The sequence below is a fragment of the Lissotriton vulgaris genome, chromosome 3_1, assembly GCF_964263255.1.
Source record: "Lissotriton vulgaris chromosome 3_1, aLisVul1.2, whole genome shotgun sequence".
In the NCBI taxonomy this organism is placed as follows: Eukaryota; Metazoa; Chordata; class Amphibia; order Caudata; family Salamandridae; genus Lissotriton; species Lissotriton vulgaris.
In genome coordinates, this window is record NC_141689.1 from 1450062105 (window position 1) to 1450084887 (window position 22783).

Here is a 22783-nt window from a genome sequence, read left to right on the forward strand (position 1 = left end):
GGGACCCTACTCCCACAAAAGCATCCCACCGAAACCTCAAGCATCAGGGGGAAATGGTCAGAGATACCCCTAGGAAGATGTTGAACCCCACGCACCAAGGAGGTATGGGCAGTTAACATCAGAAAGTAATCAATCCTCGAGAGACTGCCGTGTGCACCAGAGTGGAAAGTGTATTGAGTTTGCGTGGGGCTCAACATCCGCCAGACATCCACGAGCCCAAAAGTCTCAAGCAACTCAGTCAGCCACAACTGAGACGTCGGCAAAACCCTGGGGGGCAGCCGGTCACACTCACCCGAAACCACCGAATTGAAATCTCCACCCAATATAAGGATACCATCCGGGAGCCCTAGGAGAGTCTTACCAAGATCGGCATAGGTGGTGGCCTGGAGCCCCGGGGGAACAGACAGTGACAATTATAATCAGTTTCCCCTCCCACCGCCCCGAGACAGCAGCATACCGGCCCCGATCGTCAAGGGCGACCTCATCGGTTTCAAGGGGCAGGGAGGATTTAACCATTATGCCGTCCCCCCGAGAGCCGGATGTTAAGCCAGCATGCGTCACCAGTCGGTAGCCTCGTCGATCGAGAACCTTACAAGCGTTCCCTATCAAATGGGTCTCCTGTAGCAGAACTATATCAGGGGCATGACGTCTAACAAATTGAAGCACAATACCACGCTTGATCCTGTCACCCAGACCATTAACGTTCCAAGACATTCAAATCACCCCCCGTCCCAGCAGAGCCCCCGATCCACCCTCTCGAAACCCCAGAACAGAAGGATAAAGGTAGATGAGATGGTACCACGTGAAAAGAGCATACACAAAAACAAAAACAACCCCTCCCTCCACCCCCAACCAACAACCTGTTACAACACCCCCCCCACCCTGCTGACTAAAAAGCCACCCCAAAACTGCAGTGTGCCTGTCGCCCCTTCATAAAACTCTACACAAAGAACCCCTGAGGAGGTAGGGAGAGACAGTCTCACCCCACCCCGCCCCACCCCCGGGCCTAAGCAATAAGAAAATATAAACAATACTCTGTCGATAAATGCGACCCAGAACCGGACCTCCGGAACCAAAATGTCACTCCTGTGCCGATGCACCTCCGACCACGCCTCCGGGGCCTCCACTCCCAGCGTCCTCCTTGGGCAATGAGCCTAACCAGTCGCCAACACTGTCCGGTCGGTCAAAAAAGAAAGTACGTTCCTGGTACTCGATGCGAAGGCGAGCTGGAAACAGCATCGCATACTTAAGTCCCAAGTCCCGCAATCGACGTTTCACTCCCTGGAATCCCGTCCGTTGCCGCTGCACTTGAGGAGTGAAATCAGGGTAAATAGAAATGGAGCTGTTCTCGAATTTCAGTGGGCCATGTCTACGAGAGGCCTATCCCGAAAGTGGAATAGCCTAGCGATAATAGGCCTCGGGGGAGCCCCCGGCTTGGTCTGTCCACCCGGGAAGCGGTACGCACGCTCGAACGCAAAAAACTTACTAAGGCCTGTGGGAGTAAGAGGAGTCACAATGAAGTCCTCGACCAATAGATCCACAGAAGTAGCACCACTGTCCTCAGGTACCCCGACCAAGCGAATGTTGTTCCGTCGGGCCCTATTGTCGTACTCCTCCAGACGTCTGGCCATTAGATCATGCGATGACCACAGGTTGCCGATCTCCGACTGCGCGTCCGCCATGTCGGTGACAAGACTGGAGGCCTTAAGGTCCAAGGCTTTGACCCTCTCATTGGTCTTAGCCAAGTCCGCTCTAATGAGGGTGACATCAACCGCCACTGTGTCAATCTTCGATACGATGGCCTCGTACTGGTGCCCCATGTCCGTATTGATCCCAGCGATGGCGACCACGAGATCCTGGAGGGATACCTCCGACGTCGCCGCCAGGTCCGTCCTCGGGTCTTCAAGACTTCGGCCAGCAGCACTGGGGGAGCCTTTCGGTTGTGTGTAGCGGTCCATGACATTTGACTGGACCGAGCCCCCACGAGTCTGCACCTTTGTCTTGCGCTTCTCAGTATCGAGTTTAGTCGCCATATTGGAAGCAGCGCCCCGAAGGGTCTTTCTGGACCTGGTGTAAATGGCCGCGATCTGCAGGTCGCCAAAGCAGCACTTCTGCCAAAAATTGTAGCCTGCGAGACCAGGGTTATGGTCAGAAAGAACAGCGGGTCAGGCTACCGTGGTCCGAGATGAGGAGTACGTCCTAGGAAGTCAGCTAGGAGGTAGAAGGGAAACCGAAAGTGAAAGTGACAGTGACACCGGTGGAGCAGATGTCCGGCGACCGTTGTTGTTGCGTTACGTCTCGGCCAGCCAGAGCAGCAGAGACCCCGGTCCCGTCCGGGGTTAGGCCAGAAAGTGTATGACGACGTAGAAATGGTTCTCGAAGTCCGATCTCAGCCCTGAAAGGTGCAGAAGGATCAGTAGAAGTAGAACTTCAAGAGCCCATCGAAATTATCAGGATATCGAAAGGATAGATGCATGAGGGCGGCGCGGGTCTCGGGAGCCCTCTGCTCACGCGACCATCTTGGATGCTAAAGATTTCTTAAGGACATTCTGAAACTGACCTATGAATGTATTCCTCCCATCAGCTTTGCGATTTGTGAGTTACATTTGCTTGCTTTCTATTTGCTGACTTTGCTTTAGGCAGTCCAGCATATATTTGGCCATACTGTGGACCATAGCCTGTTTACTGTCTTCTTCCATGAGTTCCCGCTTTCGGAAAACAGGCCTTTAAACTTTGTACTTATCTGGTCACATTTGCTGTGCATTCTACGACAAAGGTCAACTCTGCCTTCTAGTGTATTCTTTTCTCTCTCAGACTTCAAAGTGAGAGGATTTATCGGAATCTGTGGGTGTGAAAGAAAATGCTATTTTCCTGCACACAAAATTTAAATGTCTAAATGAAGTGCGCATACGTTTCAGAATTCGGAAAACACAAATGAAGCACATTTTATGCAGTCCTGAAGTGTGGGGAAACACCAATTTGAATTGGATAAAAAGAAATAAATACTCTAGGTGATGCCACTTCCACGCATTGTTTTGCATGCTGTGTAGTTTTATCAGTAAACTGTATGTCTGTGCAAATGGAAAGTCATTCCAAATAAAAAGGGGTTGCCCGTAATAACAGCGCACTACACTATGTATACTCCACACCCCCTAACTCCACAATTCCGCACTCTATGCCAACAACGACACTCGCCTCTATGCAGCTAACTGAGCCATGCTGAAAACCAGCCAGGCGTACAACAAGACTAAAACACATTGGTAAAGTCAATAGCTCTTGCACAGGAGTAATTTATTGGCTTTGCTAATACTTGTTCCAAGTTAGGCAGAAGGAAAGAACAGTTCTCTAAAGACAAAGGGTTTCTAAAACTACAGGGAATACTTGCGCTCGGCTAGGTTACTGACTGCCTGGCTGGCTGCTCCTGTTGCAGGCTGTGGTGCTATAGGGGAGGGGAGACCCTCTTAACCCCTCCGAGAAGGTGTTGGTTCACAACACCTCGAACAATAAATTGCCAAATCCCACGCACACACTCAATTGAATTTCAACACAAAGTAGTGTAATTAACAGATCACATATAATAATCTTTAAGGAATGATATCCACTTCTTGTTAGAGCAATAGTTTCTTTTTATTGCTCAAGTTATACCACGCCAGCCGACACGTGTTTCATCAGAGTACAAGTCACTGACTCTTCAGGGCTTTCTCGTTATAATGGCGTGTATTGTAGTTCCGCTTGACCGGTGATAATTCCAACCCGGTAAGGGTATCTTTGACTTTTTAATGGGAGTGTAATCGTCTCCTGCACTTTCTTTAAGTGAAAACAATGTTGGTCATGTTCTGTGCGCCAAATCTGATCTCTAAATGGGAGCAGGAACCATCTGTGTTCTAAAGTATCTCAATATTGCAATTGTTGCCAATGTTAGAGTCCGCAATATCTCAGCTGATTATAGCCAACAAAGTATTTGTGCATGTCCGGTTTATTCAGGACCTCCCGCTTCTTCCAGCCGCGAATCCGGCGTCTCAGTCTAATGGCGATTCCAAGGTCAACTCTGCCTTCTAGTGTATTCTTTTCTTTCTCAGACTTCAAAGTGAGAGGATTTATCGGAATCTGTGGGTGTGAAAGAAAATGCTATTTTTGCTGCACACAAAATTTAAATGTCTAAATGAAGTGCGCAAATGTTTCAGAATTCCGAAAACACAAATGAAGCACATTTTATGCAGTCCTGAAGTGTGGGGAAACACCAATTTGAATTGGATAAAAAGAAATAAATACTCTAGGTGATGCCACTTCCACACATTGTTTTGCATGCTGTGTAGTTTCATCAGTAAACTGTAGGTCTGTGCAAATGGAAAGTCATTCCAAATAAAAACAGGTTGCCCGTAATGACAGTGCACTACACTATGTATACTCCACGCCCCCCAACTCCACAATTCCGCACTCTATGCCAACAACGACACTCGCTTCTATGCAGCCAACTGAGCCGTGCTGAAAACCAGCCAGGCTGGTGTACAAGACTAAAACACATTGGTAAAGTCAATAGCTCTTGCACAGGAGTAATTTATTGGCTTTGCTAATGCTCGTTTCAAGTTAGGCAGAAGGAAATAACAGCACAGCTCTGCACACTTTCCTCCACACCTTGCCGTTCCATCAGGAGGAATAGTTAACACGCAGAAATATTGTACGGCAAAACTCAGATCATACTTGGCTAATTAGAATAAAATGGACAGTATTCTCTCTGTAGAATCCTCTATGTAGTAATAATGTAATTCGTCCACACACTTCCCTCGTCGCAGTCAGTCTTACAGTTTCACATTTAGGTCGTTTTTCAATATACAGTAATGAAGACATTGCTTGCTAGCTGGAACAGTGCTTTTCAGCGTGGTGGCTGGGTTGAAGCACCAAGTTACTGTTTCTATTGAATGCACTTTTTTCCTGATTGGCACACACAGTTGAGGTCCGAGGAGAAGAAATAATTCTCCAAGTGCCATGTTACAATATCTCACAAGTTCCTTTCAGAACACACAGTAAAGCACCTAGCTTTTTAAGTATTATAAATGGAATATCATGCTACAAAAATGATGTAGTCACACGAATAACAAAATCTTTTCACACAGCTTTGCCATCTACAAGATACATTGTCTCCCGAAACTATGCAGTGTGATACAATCCCTTTGTAACATCTGCACAATGACGTCCCAATATACTTCTAAAGGTTTCACAATTGTGTCCACGCTCAAGAAACAATCTCCAGACAACTTAAATCTGAGAAGCAAAAACCTATAATCATTAAATTAAACCAATCACAATGCCAATCCTGAAGAATTCTAACAACCTTCATGTTGCATCCATGTACAAAACCAATTGTGGTCCTGGTCTGAACTGCAAACAAAGGTAAGCACCCAAAACTCAACGCACTTCAAGCCAAAGCATTACAAGTGACTTCCAGTGAGCAAGAAAAGAAACTGAACTCCTCAGTACAGCTATTGTCTGTCCACGCAAAGGCCATTCTTGTGCAGTGAGGAAAAAGACACTCTTTAACATTCAGTACTGTCAACAAAAGGGCTGCAGTACAGCCTGGGAACAGAGGCAAGAGAGCGTCGCCTGCTCTCAAACTTTTCATAACATAGGGCCATATGTAGGTAAATCAAGAATACCGATTCCTTAATACCGAATCGGTAAACGCGATGTAGATAAAAAAAATTAATAATTTTTTTTAATTCGCTAAACTTTACCGATTCGTTAAAATTCGGTAATAAATACCGAATGCGGACGAATCGGTAATAAATTTAAATACCGAATCGGAGTTACAGAATACATTACCGAATCGGTAATTACCGATTCGATAATTTAAAAAATCGTAATTCGTTGAATCAGCCAATCCTGTATCACCCAATTACCTCCCAAACAGGAAGTGGCCACACCCAGGCAGCTGCACAGGACCTGGAGCTCACTGTGAGGCAAGCATGCAGGCAGGCTGAGGAGCCAGCAGCAACAGAGCCTCACAGCTACCAGCAAGAAAAAAAATACTACAACAATCATTGAAATGGCAAGCCAGGACAGGGAGAAGGAGGGAGGTGACAGGAAAAGAAAACTGAAGCTCAGTGACAATGAGCTGGAGGTACTGATCCAGGATGTCAGCCAAGACCACCACAAGCTTTTTGGAGCCCAGTCCCACCAAGTGCCCGAGTCACAGAAGAGGCAAATCTTGAGTGGCATCCGGGACAAAATGAATGCCATAGGTGTGACCCAGCGCACCATAGAGGACATCAGGAAGAGGTGGTACGACCTAAGGAAGACAGCAAAACAAAGGACGGCAGAGAGACAGAGGCAGGCTGCAAAAACAGGTGGAGGAAAGAACCGAGCCCCAGCACCAACATCACTGGAACTGATGGTGGAGTCAACCATCCAGCCGGAGAGTGTGTGGCGAGGGAGACGCAGACAGCTCCGCCAGAGCAGCAAGAAAACAAGGTAAGAAGCATGCCAAGCATGCTGCGCTACCCCCTCCCAACCCCCATTCCCCATAGTGGCATGGGGGCTCCCACCCCACGTCTTTCCGATTACCTGTAGTGAATTATGGGAGATTTAGTCAGAGGGAACTGATGTATAGGACAGTCAGGCTAGCAAACAAATTAGCATGGTAAAGTAATAGGCTACGTCAGGACAATCACTGTGATCTGTAGCATGATGTTTAATGTAATTCCATTGCAGACAGAGCAGTGAGTACTTCTACATTTGTGTCATTACCACAAGTCATCTCGCAGTGCAGCAGAGGGCAGCAGAGGCACGTCAGCCAGGCCAGAGGGGAGGCAACATGAGGATGACAGCATGCCTGCAGGGACCACAAGCTCGGTACCATCACAGCCACCCAATCCTCCACCACAGCGCCAGGGAGGGCTGCAATCCCCTCTCACCCAGTCCCCACTGCGACGATCACCAATACCACCACCACAGTCAGGCAGGAGGCATGCCGTGCCCACCCTCCAGCAGATGGAGTCGTCAGAGGAGGGCACAGTGGGCGGATATAGTCCAATACAACAGGGACCCAACAGGGATAGGGCTGGTACTCCATCCGAGGGCGCCCACAGATCATCCAGACGCCGCAGGGCAAGGCCGGACAGTCCTGAAGCATTCGAGCAGGGAGAAAGTGTGTTTGCTGGACTGGAAGGCAACATGCTGAAGGTACAGCGCCTGCAATGGAGGGAGATGAAATCAATGCACAGGGAGGTGGCACACATCAACAAGCACAGGATGGAAAAGGGCATCAGTGCTATGGGAGAGAACTTGTGTGCGGGATGGAGAGAGTAGCAACTTCTGGACAACCTCTACATCCAGCTGGAGCAGGACTGTCTTGGGAGGCGGAGGGAGAGGCAGATGCTCCAGACCTATTTACAAGTCCGTGAACCGGCTGGTTACTGCAACATCACTGATGTGTCACAGGTCCATCGCCATGCAGGAGAAGATGGTGCATTGCAGCAGGGATGTGGCCAGGGGGATGGTGTCCATGACATCAGCTCTAGAGCTCCTACAGAATGCTAAGGCGGCCACAATGGAGGGGGGGGTGGGGGGGGGGAGACACGGGGGGTGACAGTGAGGAGGCTACCAGCCGTGGTAGCATTACGCCCTCACCCACCGAGTGTAAGAGGCGCAGTGAACGCCACGGGACAGCACAGGAACACTCCAACACACCAGACAGTGTTGCTAGTGAACGTGGACGTGCAGCGCGTGGACGCAGGAAGTAGAGACCTATGCCTGTTGCCATACATGAGATGGGTGGTGTAACCCAGGTCAATTGGACATTGATCTCAATACTGGAGGTGTGCCTAATAAACACCATAACATGTAACTGTTACTGGCTCTGTGTCGTTACTCACTCAGAAATAGTTTGAGGTAATCTCTGCCCGTCTCTGTCTCCCATCATGTTCATTTGCAGCACCTGCTGCGCAGGGCTCTGGCTGATGGTTGTCCTCGTCCTTTGAGTCAGTTAGTTCCACTGCTGTTCCTTTTTTTGTGGCCAGATTGCGTAGCATTGCACACGTAGCAATTATCTTGCAACATTTGATGGGGCTGTACAGACGGGCTCCTCCTGTTTTGTGGAGGCAACGGAATCTGCTTTTAAGCAATCCAAAAGTGCGATCCACCGCGTTGCTTGTGCTCCTATGTGCCACATTGTATCTCCTCTCCCTTGGGGTGGTTGGGTTGAGATATGGTGCGAGTAGATAAGGCTGGAGGGCATATCCGCTGTCACCTATGTACAGAAGAAAGGGCCATTGATTTGTGTGACCAACAGCTTGGGCCAGGGTGTATCAGGCTGTGACACATTGACTTACCTAGTAGGTATCAGTCTCCAAATTCACCAGCAAGCAGACGTGTATGGATGCCACTGTTCCGGAAGATGTACGAGTCATGGCTATTCCCGGGAAATTTGGCCACAATGTCAGTTATTATGTACTTGGCATTACATATCACCTGCACATTGATGGAGTGGGTGGATTTGCGGTTTCTGTAGATATATTCACTTGTTGCAGGTGGGCAGATGGGTATATGTGTCCCATCAATGCAGCCAATTACATGTGGGAACTGCGCAAGTTGGTAGTACTCCAGCTTGGTCCTCTGCAGCTCCGCCTGTGTACTGGGGAAGGCGATGTAATGTTCCATTCTGTCCATCATGGCATCCAGGAAGGTGTTGAAGAAACGGGATAGACAGCTCTGTGACACCATCACACCCTGGAAACTTCCTGATGCAAGGAGGTACAGGCAACAGAGTACCTGGACATGGGTTGGGATTGCGTAGGCCCTTGGGGTCTGATGCTCCAGATAGGGTTTAAGGTCCCGTATGAGGTCAAGGATGGTATCTGGGTGCAGTCTGTACCTTTCATGGATTTCAGGTTCAGTCAATTGGAACAATGTGATGCGTAGTCTGTACACCTGCTCTTCCCGTCTCCAGATCCTCACTCCTGCTGCCCTCAAGCATAGCCGCCTTGCTATGAGGTAGAGGGCCGCCATTGTGTTCACACTGTTGGATTTTGTGGCTGTTTTTATGCACTGCACCCGCTTACCACATGCTCTTGAAAAGTGGTAAACAACGATTCGTTATTACCGATTTTGGTAAAAATCGGTAATACGAGGTTTGCTACATCACATTTTTGGGGGTTTTACCGATTCGTTATTTCAGATTCGGTATTCATGGTTTCGATATTATCCGATTGGTAAATAAGGAATCAGTAATTATTTTCAGATTCGTTATTATCGATGCCATTTGGTATTACGTACATCTCAAATGGCTAAATACCGGTCGGTAACGCCGAAAACAACCCGTCTTCGGTTTTACTGAACGGTATTTGGCCACCTACATATGGCCCATAGTGCCTTAATGGCTCATTTGCAAACAAAACAGGTGATGGACCGAATGTGGATCAATGTCACACATTCATCCCAGTCAAAAGATCTGGGCCCAAATCCACCGTTTTTTTGCACTCCACACCACCCTGGGTTAGACAATGGCGATATGCAAATCAGCTCTGACCCTGTGCCCCATGGGAACAGTCCAGCCCGAACTACAAAAGCCATGTCCTTCCCAGAACGGAATCAAGCATCCGAGGACCGGACCGGTTTCGAGGTAACACCTCTCATCAGCCCGGCTAGCTTGACTCCAGTGGTGTGGAGTGCCTGGGACCCACGTCTGAGCATCCCCAGCGCACCGGATGCTTGATTCCGGTCTGGGAAAGACATGGCTTGGTAGTTCGGACTGGACTGTTCCCATGGGGCACAGGGTCAGAGCTGATTTGCATATAGCCAGTGTCTAACCCAGGGTGGTGTGGAGTGCAAAAAAATGATGGATTTAGGCCCAGATCCTTGTACTGGGGTGAATGTATGACATTGTTCTACATTCTGTCCATCAACTGTGTTTTTTGCAATTAATGGCTCATTTAGCACATCTATAAGTAGTTTAGGTTCTGACCAATAGTTATGCAGAGCAGGGCAGTTTTGTTAAGATTTCAATGACACAAACTTACATAAACAGTCCTTGTATATTTCAGCTTCCAAATTGGACCATAAACTTATAGAGACATTCCTTAGCCCAGTCTATCACCTCCAGATAAAACTGATTTGGTCAAGATATTACTGCAGATGAAATTGTGGTTGCGCTGGCAGATCTCAACCGAATGGAAACTCCAGGACCAGATGGGCTACCCTTGGAGCTTTACCGCAAGGTCAGCTCAGATTTGGTTCCGCTCCTTCCTAAAGCATTCAAGGAGGCAATATCTTGCGGCCACTTCTCCCCAGAGAATGACCAAGCCACTATCGTGGTCCTCCCAAAGCCGGGTCACGCTCCGACTACTTGTGTCTCTTTTCAACCCATATCCTTCATTATTAGCAATATTAAATCGTATGTCAATATTATGGCTTATCGACTGCTGAAGGTGCTCAATGCCTTGGTCCTCCAGGACCAATGTGAGTTTATTCCCCAGCGTAGTACTAGACATTGCATCTGCAGTGTACATATAGCACTTTCACATATCAGAACTTGAGGCTCAGCTGCTCTCCTGTTACTAGACTTTGAAAAAGGTTCTGATACGGCAGACTGGACATATCTTAATTAAGTGCTTGGCGGTATGGTCTTAGACATTGTTTCCACGAATACTTGAGGGCAATCTATGTGGGTCCTCAAGCCTGGGTGCAGGTTAATAGTGTCTTATCAGACCCCTTTCCTGCACGGAGAGGAACCAAGCAGGTGAGCCCATTGTCCCCACTCACCATTGTGGGCAGGGACACGATGGAGTGGTTACTTGGGAAGCCACAAAAGCTATATTGCTGCTCACAATTCAAGGACATGGGTGCACCTTTGAGACGGTCTTTAATAATTGGGCCCCTAATTTGGTCCTGCGTTGACCGTGACCTTTTGTGTTTATTAACATTGTGTATGTATCTGCTGGCTTCACTGTCAGGGACAGCATTCTGCTCTTTCACAAGGAGCATATCGGCACACAAAGTAATTTTGTTCAGTGCCAGTAACTACTGTGGCAGTGTGTGCCTTTTGAGACTAAAAACAATTTTTGCTTTTGCCAATGTTGGTTATCACGGTGAGGGCCCGGCAGCTCTCACACCAATATGTTTTTCAAAAACTACACCAAAACAAGTCACATCGGCAAAACTACAAAGCGGACAACCGATTTCAGACCAACTGGCTTTGTTAGTTCATAAACTTTATTCAGATAAACATTGTATCCATAAAAGTACAAAACAATAAAAACAATGTAGATGACAGGAAAAGGAGTAAAAACCTTTGGATAAAACAAGATAATTTGGTAGGAGGTGGTAGTACCGCTCCAGAGACATAACTAGAAAGGAAAGGTTTCTTTGATTCCAGCGCAGTCCTTTCAGTGCTATATAACAGATAAAGGGCGCTTCTGAGGTCTTATTAATGCAGTTTCAGCTTTACCAGGATTTGAAAAGATACTGCCTTTGTTGATGCTGCATAAACTCTGATGTACTCCAGATAGCCAGGGGATATGCATCCCGTTCTCACACTTCAAACAATCAGTAATAATCTCTGGTGAGAGTCGCTGCCTCATTTTTCCAGACCGATAGCCAGGAAAGGGCTGGTCGGGCATGTATAAAGTCAGTTATATAATTTAACCCCTCCCATGCTCGTGACGGAACCGTCCCGTCACGAGCCTCGGGTGGGTTGTGCTGGTGAAGGAACGGTTCCGTCACGGCCCGCTCGCCGCGCCTGCGCAGTGCCAATTCCGCGCCTGCGCTGACGTTCTAAAGAGCGGGCGAGGCCATGACGGAACCGTTCCGTCACAAGCACAGCTCAACCGCGTGCAGTGACAGAGCGGTTACGTCACGAGCACTGGAGCGCCGCACGGCCCCGCCTCCCCCTTAGCGCTGCGGCGGAATAGCCGCCGCAGCGAAGGGGTTAAATGTAATTCTTTGTGGCAAACATATTATGGAGTGGAGATTGGGCTACCCAACAGCTTCCTACAGAATCTGTTTTATTCCTGCTGAATGCAGGTACTGTTCGCAGTACCCCAAATCTCAGCTCCGTAAGTGACCACTAGAACACATTGTAATTTAAGATAGCTAAAATTGTGCCTGTGTTCATCGGACGGGGAAAACTAACAAGCATTTGCAATGCAATAGGTCTCGCATTAGGAAAGTTTGAGCTATTGGAATTGTAAATGACAATTTTTTTTAGTTAGGTTTTGTTTTTGAAAATAGCGAAATTAATAGCTTTGTCATTTACAATGCCAATAGTTATAATTTTTGCAAATGTGACACATATTGCACTTGTAATGCAATATGTGTTGTATTTACGTGACTTACATGTATTGATATTACAAATAACAATGGCTTTTCATTTTTTTTTACATAATTAATACTTAAATAAAAGGTATTATAATTTATAATGGCAATAGCTTAAAGTTTTGTAAATAACTTGTGAAGATTATGTTCTGTGTCTTTTATTGCTACAAAACTCCTAGAACAGAAGTGAAATATTAACATGTTTTTGTTACATTTGTAATAAAGCTTGAAACATTGAGAGAACATATTTGAAGTAGTTGTTGAATGGTTGCACAGATTGATGTTGTGGTGGCGAATGAGTGATGCGGGGTGAGGGTGAGAGGGGGTGTGAGGGTGAGAGTGAGGGTGACTGAGGGTGACTGAGGGTGACTGAGGGTGACTGAGGGTGACTGAGGGTGAGTGAGGGTGAGTGAGGGTGAGTGAGGGTGAGTGAGGGTGAGTGAGGGTGAGTGAGGGTGAGTGAGGGTGAGTGAGGGTGAGTGAGGGTGAGTGAGGGTGAGTGAGGGTGAGTGAGGGTGAGTGAGGGTGAGTGAGGGTGAGTGAGGGTGGGTGAGGGTGGGTGAGGGTGGGTGAGGGTGGGTGAGGGTGGGTGAGGGTGGGTGAGGGTGGGTGAGGGTGAGAGGGGGTGAGGGTGTGTGTGTGCGAGTGTGAGTGTGAGGGTGAAGGGGTGTGTGTGGGGGTGAAGGGGTGTGTGAGGGTGAGGGGGGGTGTGAGGGTGAGGGGGGGTGTGAGGGTGAGGGGGGTGTGTGAGGGTGAGGGGGTGTGTGAGGGGGTGTGTGAGGGTGAGTGAGGGAGGGTGAAGGGGGGTGAGTGAGGGTGTGTGGCCGAGGAGGTGTGAGGGTGTATGAGGATGAGTGAGGCTTTGATTGTGTGAGGGTGAGTGTGTGATGGTGTGAGGGTGAGTGAGGGTTTGATGGTGTGAGGGTGAGGGTGCGAGGGTGTGAGAGGGTGGGGTGATGTGAGGGTGTGTGAGGGTTGTGAGGGTGAGTGAGGGTGTGAGGGTGACTAGGAGAAGCTGGCAGTGTAGTTCTCCGGTTCCACACCTAGTGTCACAACAGAGATCTTGATGTTACTGCAAAAGCCTATTGCCTCCAACACAACACAGCTGAGTGTTTCAGATTTAAAAACAGACAGGGATGGGCATGTAGTGCAGGTAGTGGGCACCAGTACTTATTTTTAAGGTCCAAGAATTATTTTTCGTCATCTGACTTTGGTGTAGAGCACAACAGAGAAAGGCTAAAAAGGAAGAAAGGATAAGAAAACTGGTACTAAAGCAGCAGGGGTAAGAAAAAGAACCTGGAAAGTGAGGTATAAGAGAGGAAGAGTAAAGTGGTGTAAGAAAAGTTGATGAGGTGGAATCAAAACAAGGCAGCCTCAGTATTCAACAATCCCAGCATTCAGTAGAATCTGTGGTTAACTCCCGAGAAAACTGAGCTCCGGCACTTTTATGCATATATTATTTTACAAATTAAGCGCCGGAATAAAGGTTTAGCTAGACTCTTTTCATTGTGTAAGTGTTACATCATCCTCCGGCTCAACAGCCACATCTCTACCAGTGAAGAAAAGAGAGCAAAAGAGCTTCCAACCACACACACACACAGAAGGTGCTGACTGGTTGTGCAAGTCTGCTTGTACATAGCTGTGCTCAGTCACTGAGTTCAAATACACTCCCTTGAATAGAACCAGACAGCAGGGAATCTGAAGAACTAGGGATGGATCTATGTGTGCCCACCTTGTTTCTGGCAGCAGCAGGGTAAAAGAATGCCTGTTGCACCTGGAGTGGAAAGGAAGCATGTAAGAGCGGCCTGGGGTCAAATGTCATGAACTGCAAACCGGAACAGTTAACAAGACTCAGAGGGACGCTAGTGTCCCACACCAACGCAGGAATTCCAGACACATGAAGCCACAAAACAAACAAGAATGTTTCAGCCAATAAATTACGCAAATTCTCCATGACTTGAAACGTGAGAATAACTGTGAGACTGCATGAATATCAACGTCAGCAGAAACTGGTCTGAGGCGGGGACAGAGATAATGAATGACACGCGAAGCGCCATGACATTCCCCATTCAAAATGCAAGTCACCCGGACGAGGGGCTCCCCCGGGTCTCTGCAGCGTTGGGAAACAAGGAAGTGTCAGCACAGAAAAGCGGGCGAATAAAATAAAACAACTTTTACACATATCGAAGTCCTATGTGCTGACGCGGTGCCCAGGGTGACGTGTCTACAGACAGGAAAGGGTTAAAAAGCAAACTCACCGCAGCAGCCCGGCTTCAACAGGAAGCCAGGCAACCTTTGTTGGGACGGGGGCGGGGCCGGACACGCGACCGGAGCTTCCCAAGAGGCAGGCTGCAGAGGCTGGCGCATGGCTCCGGTGCAGAGAGGAGAGCCCTGCGTGCAGCCGGCGTCCGCCCGGGAAGCCAAGGAGCGGAGTGCCGGTGTCCCTGTGCCCGTTGACGTCGGAAGAGTCCTGCGGAGTAGAAGTCCCGGTGAGTGGAGCTGCAGCGTGTGTATGTGCGCGCGCGCCTGTGTGCGTGCGTGCATGCAGAGGGGTGGGGGCTGAATGTGTCCGGTGAGTGGGGCTCCGTGCTTGCGTGTCTGTGTGTATGCAGGGGGGTGGGTGGGGGGCGGCAGCGTGTGTGTGTGTGTATGCAGGGGGGTGGGTGGGGGGCGGCAGCGTGTGTGTGTGTGTGTGTGTGCGCGCGCGCCTGTGTGTATGCGTGCATGCAGAGGGGTGGGGGCTGGCTGTGTGTGAGCAGGGGCTGTGAGTTGATCTGCGCAAGCGCGGCTCAGACGCGCGCTCCCGCGGTCAAATCCGAGACTGCAAAAGCGCGCGTCTGAGTCGTGTCCAGTCTCCTGAATACGGGCAACATTAGGTCTGTAGCAGACACTCTCAATGCTCACGCATTGAGCGTACGTCTGCTCGACCTAAAAATTACATTTATGGACTTTGAGAACATAGAACTGAGCTGGCGTCTCGGAGGGCCACGGGACATTAAAAATGATTTGCTAAAATTAACTCTTAGGTCCATGTATTTAACAAAAGACTGTACAAGAATGCGCAGAGAATTAGGGGTGTGGCATATAAGAACCGTATCGTCGGCATATAACACAGGAAGGGGTTTTCCATTAATCATAGGGACATCTTGTAAATGTAGCCTTGACCTATTTACGAAGTCAAAAGCTGAAGACAAATCCATAAAGGCCAGATAGACTGGAGAGTTTCATGCAATGGTGTATTTCACAATTACAAGGCTGAGGTTAAAGCATTGTTTGTTAGTGCCGACCTTACTGCGGAAGCCTAACTGGCAAGGCTCTAAAATGCTACATTCCTCTGGCCATTCCAATGCTTGTTTATTTGTTTCCCATCTCATTGAAACTGGTTACACCAATTTTCCAGTATGATTAATTTTGGAAAATACTAGCATGCATCAACACGTTACTAAATGTTGCAAAGAAACGATAACTGGCATTTTACAGTAGTTTAGCTAAATGTTTTTTCCTGCTTTCAAGTATTTATGAACATTTTATTTTGAAAGCAAAGAATCATCAATCTTGCTTTCAAGCTTCTGCGATTATTTGCATCAAATCAGAGCATTCTGGGATCTTAATATAAAGCCTCATATTGCTAAACTTTGAAAGCGTGTGGACATATTTAGGCTGAGCCAGCGCGCATGCGCTGCAAGACTTATTGTAAACGAGTAGCGAATAGAAGCCCCACCCACTCTCCGATCATGTTTGCCATTGGCTTGCATCATTCTCTGTCCTAAATGCTGGCTTCTGATTCATCAACAAGCATGTGAGTCCCTCCTTAGTACCGCCTCCTCTTCCTTTGTCACTTCCCATGGCGACTGGACCCTTTAATTTGAGTATTACACGGTAGGTGTTATTTAGATTGGGAGCACTATTTTCTTTAATGAGGTTCTCCTATTGCCTTCTTTACACCCCCCCACTCCTATTGTCTGTGCTTCTCCCTGACCCCCCCCCCCTCCCCCATCTGTCCACGATGACTACCATTTGCAAAGCAACAGGTTTCACGTAAATGCAAGACTTATTGCATTGCAAATGCTTGTTTTATACTGGAACCACTGTACTTAGCGTGCTCACCCTAATAAAGGCTTTCAATTAATGAACCATAAATATAACTTCGAACAGCATTAACCCCTTCCATGCTCATGACGAGCTCAGCTCGTCATGCAGCACAGCGCTCATGACGAGCTGAGCTCGTCATGACCACACCCGTTTTAATTGTGGTCCAGCACAGGAAGGGGAAACTTGCAAGCATGGATGCGGTTAACACATGGACAAAACTATTACCTTAACGGCAAACGGTGCCATTCCCTAATCCATAATGTGGTACTGCAAACTGGCATCCAAACGGTTTGTGCTACAGGTTGTTGGGCCTACTTGGCCCAAGGACAAAATACACATGAATACTTGTTGCCCTTGACCCCAAACAATTTGTCCGCGGCATTAGACTATAGTAATTCCACATCCCTGGTGGGTAGATGTTTGACTCTTGTGTCCACTCTGGAAGGATTTAAAAAGGTGGGATTCTATTGGGTTGTCAAGCCCTGGCAAGGTTAGGGATGGTCAAGATATGAAAGCCTCCCAGGAGCACCAAACAATCTCAAATGTTATTCTCTCAATTCTACCTTTGTTTACAACGCGCCATCATTAACAATGGGGTAACCCCAGTGTCCCACGGGAACCTGGGTAATAATCATAAGAGGCTACAAGTGGTTCTGTTGGGTAGAACCAAAGGAAATTACTATAGACTCAAGAATCATTTCTTAGACACAATAATTATTGGATGCACTAGTTACGAGGAATGTTTTTTTACAACTCCAGCATACCCTGCATGCCCATGGTGAGGAGCTTCAGGATCCCTGGAAAACAAAATTCTCATGGGCCACTTGGGTAAGGGCAGGATATCCAGGATTTACAGATCCCCTGTGATACACTCACAGACCTCACTGCTTAGATGGGCTTAGGTACACAACAAGTTAAACTTGAAATCACTCACAATTGGACCTACTCTGTGGCGCCTTCGCTAGAGGTATGGACTAAGGGAGTGGATTGGTGAGGAAAATTGGAGGAAACAATCTATGAAGACAGGAGGTGCCCCGAAAATATGACGGTCGGAAAAAAATGGTGGTACCATCACGTATTGGCGATCTAACTGCCATTTATAGCACATTTTATTTATGTGAGGGGTTACTTTGTGGGACTTGTTTCAACTCCCTGTGGTATCAATGCTTCTATGTGTCCGTTTTATTACTGGACAAGGCAAAATATTTGATAAGCTGCTAGATGGCAATAAAATATTTTTTTTAATAAAAAATTTGAGACGGGATGTGTCATGCACTATGTCCTACATAAACCAAACCTCCTAGACCCGCATCTTCCTCTGCCCATCACTCAGAGGCAGCTTGACCGCAGTGTTGGTAACCATACTGAACTGCCTGTGAAAAGGGTTACCAGAATCTTGAGAACTTCATACCTCTAACAGATAGTTTAGCATTAAAATCAAATAGAAAGCGTTCAATACCAGGTGCTACCTGCCAGTGGTATCCTGGGTATCCGCTCTGGCTCTTAAGACTTTGCTTCCAACGATGCAGCTGCCCAATAAGGTAATGAAAATTACAATATGGTATCCTTTCAGGATTTCAAATTCAAAAGCTAGAGGTGGAAGTTCAGTACCTTTCCTCCATTTATTGTTTGCCATTCAGAGAAAGCAAATGGAAGGATTAGGGTTGCATCTTCTCATCTATCCAGATAATCCAACACACCTACAAAGCTCCCTATTCAAGCTTTGGGTTTCAGTTTCCTTACTGATTGAAGACCAAGACTTCTACGGTTGAATGCCTGAACCGGATAAAGCTACTACAATGGTCTCTGTTGCAAGCCTGCCATGCTTCCCCCAAAGCAAGAACCAGTAAGCAATTTATAGCTTGAAAAATGTATAAATCTTACAAGGAAAATCCATCAACAGCAATAAAGCACAACAACCCAAAATCTAAGAATATAGGGCAGTGACAAATTAAAATATAATTATAACCACTACAAAACGTTGAAATAGTTAAGGATAGAGGAGCATAATTTAGCAATTAAATCTTCGCAACGCGGAGTGTAAACCTCTGTCGGATAATTAAACAGCTGAAAATGTGTTCACCGATTTGTTTTTTCTAATCAGGTAAAATGATACTGGCTGAAATGTGGTGGCCATGGAGAACAGAATTTTAATGTAAATGGAACTACTCAATCTTAATTTAGGATATCAAACTGTCTCTTTGATGATGTCCAAGCGCGGATTGATAAAGTTAAAAAGTTCAGCAGGTGAGGTCACACAAATGTAATGCCAAACACGTGCAAAGCTTCACATTAGAGCAGATTCATAAAGGTAGAATTAGTGATGTTTGATGGTAGTATACACCAACTGTCTGAGCTGTGCATTTGTTTAAACTTTTAATGTGCGTAATAAACGAGGTCTAAAGACTTAAAAATCGCATTTGAATATGGATTGATGTAAACCATTTCATAAACTGATTGAATTTTTCAGTTGGTTTATTCTCCGATGCTTGCCGGACTCTGCTAACTTCACAAGAAAGGACTAACATTTGCATTTCTTGTTCAAGAATGTAACTAGGCTGTCTTTCGTAGTAACCCATTCACAACAGTCATTAAAAATACACTGCCATATGACTATGTTATTTCTTACTATGCACTGCCACTTTTCTCTTGAGCTAGTCTCCCTAAAGGGTTCAATAACAAATGTATTTGAATGTGGTATTTTCAAGTTGTCTTAATATTTAAGACTGAAGCTGAAGAAACCCCTCCACAGACACCAGCAAGAGGGCCAGCTGGTTCACCCCATAACTCCTAGCCTCCAAGCAAGCCTGCCGGAAACTAGAGGAGAAAATGGCACAGTGAACGAACTCTGGACAGCCACGCAGCACACAAGGACGCCATTCGCAACCACCACCTCATCAGGGCGGCCAAGAGGACCTCCTTCAAAGACTACCTCGACAACAACGCACACAATAGCAAGGAGCTCTTCAACATCGTAAAGGAACTCTCCAACCCCAGCTCCAACACGGACATCCCACCGTCGCAAGCCCTGTGCGACTCCCTCGCCTCCTTCTTCCACCGCAAGATAGCAGACATCCACGACAGCTTCAACACCCAGACAGCCCCAACAGAGAGCAACACAACAGACCCTCCGTACACCATCGACCATGACCCCCTGCTATTCTGAGCCAGCGTGTGCATCGATGAGACCACCAAGACCATGCGCTCAATCCACTCCGGCTCTCCGTCGGACCCATTCCCGCACCACGTCTTCAAAAGAGCAAGCAGCACCATCGCACCCCACCTGTGCAACGTCAGTAATCTCTCCCTCGAGACCGCGACCTTCCCGGAGATGTGGAAACACGCCGAGATCAACGCCCTACTCAAAAAACCTAAGGCAGACCCAAGAGACCTCAAAACTCCAGCCCATCTCTCTGCTCCCCTTCCCGGCCAAGGTCATCGAGAAAACAGTCAGGCAGCTAACCCGATACCTCGAAGAAAACAGAATCCTGGACCCTTCCCAGTCAGGGTTCCGCAGCAACGACAGCACAGAGACTGCCCTCATCGCCGCCACCAACGACATCAGGACCCAACTGTGAGATCGCAGCACTCATCCTCCCAGACCTCTCTGCCGCCTTCGACAGTCTGCCACCATACACTACGCGCACGCCGCAGGGATCCGAGACAAGGCTCTGGATTGAACCACCTCCTTCCTCTCCGGCATGTCAACGCCGTCTCCACCTCCAACACTCTCCGCAAGATCTAAAGATGAACAGCAGCAGATACAAGAAAGACAGTCACCCAGGCCCTCGTCAGCAGCAGACTTGACTACTGAAACACCCTCTACCAAGCTCATCAAACGACTACAACGTATCCAAAACGCCGCTGCACGACGGATCCTCGGTGTACCAAGCCACGGCCACTTCACACCCCATCTGAGAAACCTGCACTGGCTCCCAGTCAACAAGAGGATATCCATCAAGCTCCTCACCCACACAAGGCACTCCACAAGACTGGCCCAGCCTACCTCAACAGACGGCTCTCCTACATCCCCAACCGCCAGCTACGCTCCACCAACCTCTCACTCGCCACCGTTCCGCGCACCCGAAAAACAACCACTGGTGGGAGCTCGCCGCCAAGACATGGAACACCCTCCCACTGAGCCTATGACAGACCCAAGACATGCTGACCTTCAGGAGGATACTCAAGACCAGGCTGTTCGATCAGTAGCGCCCCCCCCCCCGCGCCTTGAGACCTTGGCGGGTATGTAGTGCGCTTTACAAATGATTGATTTAACAATCATTTGGACTAACAAAGTACTGGATTTCCTTTTTCCACCCATCACAGCATATGCGACTTTCCATCTTTCTTCGTTATATTTATAAAAAAATACACACACACACACAATAAGGGGTGCCCGAGAAAATCAGAGTTCCCTTTGGTCCTCCACAAACCCAAACACCCATTTTTCGTCTAACCCCCATCCAACGTAATCTTCCCAGTCAGGCAAGTTTTGTTCCGTTGAAACACTGCGAAAATTAGCATGGCTTTCTGCAAGTTGGAAGACAATGTACGCTCCTATTCATCTTACCCCTCAAATCTCTATCTTCCCTCCTGCGTCAAAGTCATGGAGACCATTCCACAAATCTTGTGTTTAGGGCCCCTGGAAGCATGAAAATCACTTTAAACATCCAACCTTTTTTGTCCCATTTCTCGTTTACACACAACAGACTTCTACCCCTTATGCTTTTACAAATGTTTAAAACTTTCAAGTGACAGACTTAACACAGAAAATAACATAATTAACTGAAACCAGGTGCTATTTTTCAATTAAGTTTGTCACCACAATCGTCACACGATGTCCACGCTCATAGTATTTACTGGGTCTGCTCTTTGACAGTTCTAGCCAAAGCTGAATCTAAATTTAAACAACTCGCCCTTCTTTCACCACATACTCTCCAAGCATAGAGCATGGCCAGTCTCCCCTTCACTACCGTCACTTCAAGTGAACATCTGAAAAATTGGTTCCAACCTCAGATGATGCTGAAAATACTAAGTAAACAACTACTAAAATAGCTTTTTTGATTACCCATCGCTTTACTCCTACTTTGTGTCATTGTTCCACACATCTTCGTTTCAGAAATATATAGTAATATACGTGACTGCAGGAACATCATTGTCAGAAAAAGAGGTGCAAGGAAAGCCACGTATTATTGCGAGGGAACCAATACAAGGATGATCGGGCGAGACTGCGAAGAACAAAAACAGGAGCCATGCTATGGGCAATTCCCAAAACGACCAAAGAAGGCCCGTTCTACTCCACCCGTCCCCTTGGGGAACCCATAGTGCAGGCCACCTAAAAAGTGTTGAAGGGGTACCAGGTGCCTTTGGTGTGCGCACGCGCTCAAGTGCCAGAGACGTGGAAAAGGGACAGGCCCCCTTCGCCAAGGGTGGCCATCATCCACCTGCAACCCAATCACGTACCCGGCAATAGGGGCGAAATCAGCGGGACTGAACGACCGAATAGCCCTGGCCGTGCAGGAGGCTGCTGCGCATGCGCGCCGCTTCTGTACTCCCCAAGACAACCTTCCCTGTCTTGGTAACACCAGCCGCAGGGCCCGCACCGCTCACCTTCTCGCACAGGGTCCGCACTTGGTTCTCGTTGAGCTGCTTGCACTCATTGAGCTGTTCGATCCACTGGTCCAGCTCCTTGGTGAACACCTTCTCGTCCATGGCGGCCGCTGCTCGGGCTCCTCCCTGCACGGGCCCCCGGCGCTGCTGCTCCTCCCGCCGCCGGGTGCGCGCGCCCCACGCTCAGCCCTCGAAAGCCGCGCAGCGTTTCAACTGCTCCTCCGTTCTAGACCGCGCCGGTTGGCCTCCACTCCGCGGCGACTCTTTTCGGTCGCTACGTTCCGTGTGTTTCATTCGCAAAGGGCACAGAAAGGAAGGAACCACTGCGTGTCGGGTGGGGCGGCCGGAATATTGCCCCCTTGTAGGTTGTTAGTGAGACGGCCCGCGTCTTCACAGCCGCGCTTCTGTAATGGCCGCCCCGGCTATGCGCACTTCCCACCGACCGCCCCCCTTTTCTGCTCTGACGTCACCTTAATGGCATTTCCTTGCTGGGGATGCAAGGGGTGGATCCGTCCACACTGAAAAGGGACTATGGACGAATGTCGGCCATCTTATGTGGGCCATCGCTCATTGGTTAAGGCGACACTGGGCTGGACTGTTGCCGTGCGCAACTGAAGTGGTTAGCGACCTGAAAATGATGAGGTGATTGTGTACAACCTGATGAAACGTAAACATGCCAACATTTTTAAAGAGGAAAGTGGGAGATTTAAAATAATAATAATAATCGGAAGTGTGTATTGCTCTCATTGATTTCCATTGAAGCACAGACTATTAC

The 22783-nt window shown here is 47.9% G+C and overlaps 1 protein-coding gene across 1 annotated transcript in view; it reads right to left on the bottom strand.

Annotated features, from left to right (window-relative positions):
- Positions 1-22481, bottom strand: part of PPP2CB (protein phosphatase 2 catalytic subunit beta) — a 237294-nt gene extending 214813 nt beyond the window's left edge. Inside the window, exon 1 of the mRNA XM_086961934.1 lies at positions 22009-22481. Coding sequence (XP_086818060.1) covers positions 22009-22110 — 102 coding nt within the window. The 5' untranslated portion in view covers positions 22111-22481. The remainder of the gene's footprint in view (positions 1-22008) is intronic.
- Positions 22482-22783: the final 302 nt, after the last annotated feature.